The 745-nt window shown below is 37.4% G+C and overlaps 1 protein-coding gene across 1 annotated transcript in view; it reads left to right on the top strand.

Annotated features, from left to right (window-relative positions):
* Positions 1-101: 101 nt before the first annotated feature.
* LOC108762530 (uncharacterized) overlaps positions 102-745 on the top strand; it is a 35293-nt gene continuing 34649 nt past the window's right edge. The window contains exons 1-2 of the mRNA XM_018509573.1: positions 102-146; positions 272-532. Of these exons, the coding sequence (XP_018365075.1) occupies positions 102-146; positions 272-532 (306 nt within the window). The remainder of the gene's footprint in view (positions 147-271; positions 533-745) is intronic.

Raw genomic sequence — 745 nt, 5'->3', positions numbered from 1 at the left:
CAACGAAGGAGGGAATCTTCGAACCTATCGTCAAATTGACTGGCAATTACGCAGAAGGAATCAACTTCGATTCGAACACGTGGAAACAATTTCAAGAGAATATGGGACTCATGAGCACGTACCTAAGCGAAAGCAGCAAAACCAAAGTAAATCCTATCTCATTCGCAAACATATTCGTGAGCTTCACTCCGCCTACGGTGCGAAAGCTATTCTGGTGACGCACGAGGAAAATGAAAATGTTCCAAAGGAAGTTTCATCCGCAAATACACAGGCAGAATCAGCACAACCACCGATGAAGAAAAGAAAATCTTACTCCGTCGCGATTGTAATGCAGCAAGCTACATTTCAAGGAATGGAGAGAGTAATCAAATGTATCGATGCGCATGTAAACCAGCTAACGTCTGTTATCGACAACGTTAACGAGTGCGCACGATATTTGATCAAGGAGATAGAACTTCTGACTAATCCCTTCATCGACGCTGAAATCATCAGACTCGTTTTCCGAGGCAACAAAGAAGCCATTGAACGCTCTGTGAGAACACAAATAAACAATTTGACATTTCTAGAAACATACTTTAATATATTGTGTTTAGAATTAACCGAACTAAAATTCAATGAAATTGTTAACATAGTTTTAACCAACCTTGGATTATGATTTTATATATCATACTTTTTATGTAATAAGTCATTCATTAATGTAGTATCACATTATCAATAAACAAATTCTTTGTATCTTAAATTCTTG

Source organism: Trachymyrmex cornetzi, unplaced genomic scaffold (genome assembly GCF_001594075.2).
Source record: "Trachymyrmex cornetzi isolate Tcor2-1 unplaced genomic scaffold, Tcor1.1 scaffold304, whole genome shotgun sequence".
In the NCBI taxonomy this organism is placed as follows: Eukaryota; Metazoa; Arthropoda; class Insecta; order Hymenoptera; family Formicidae; genus Trachymyrmex; species Trachymyrmex cornetzi.
This window is presented reverse-complemented; position numbering and strand designations above follow the sequence as displayed.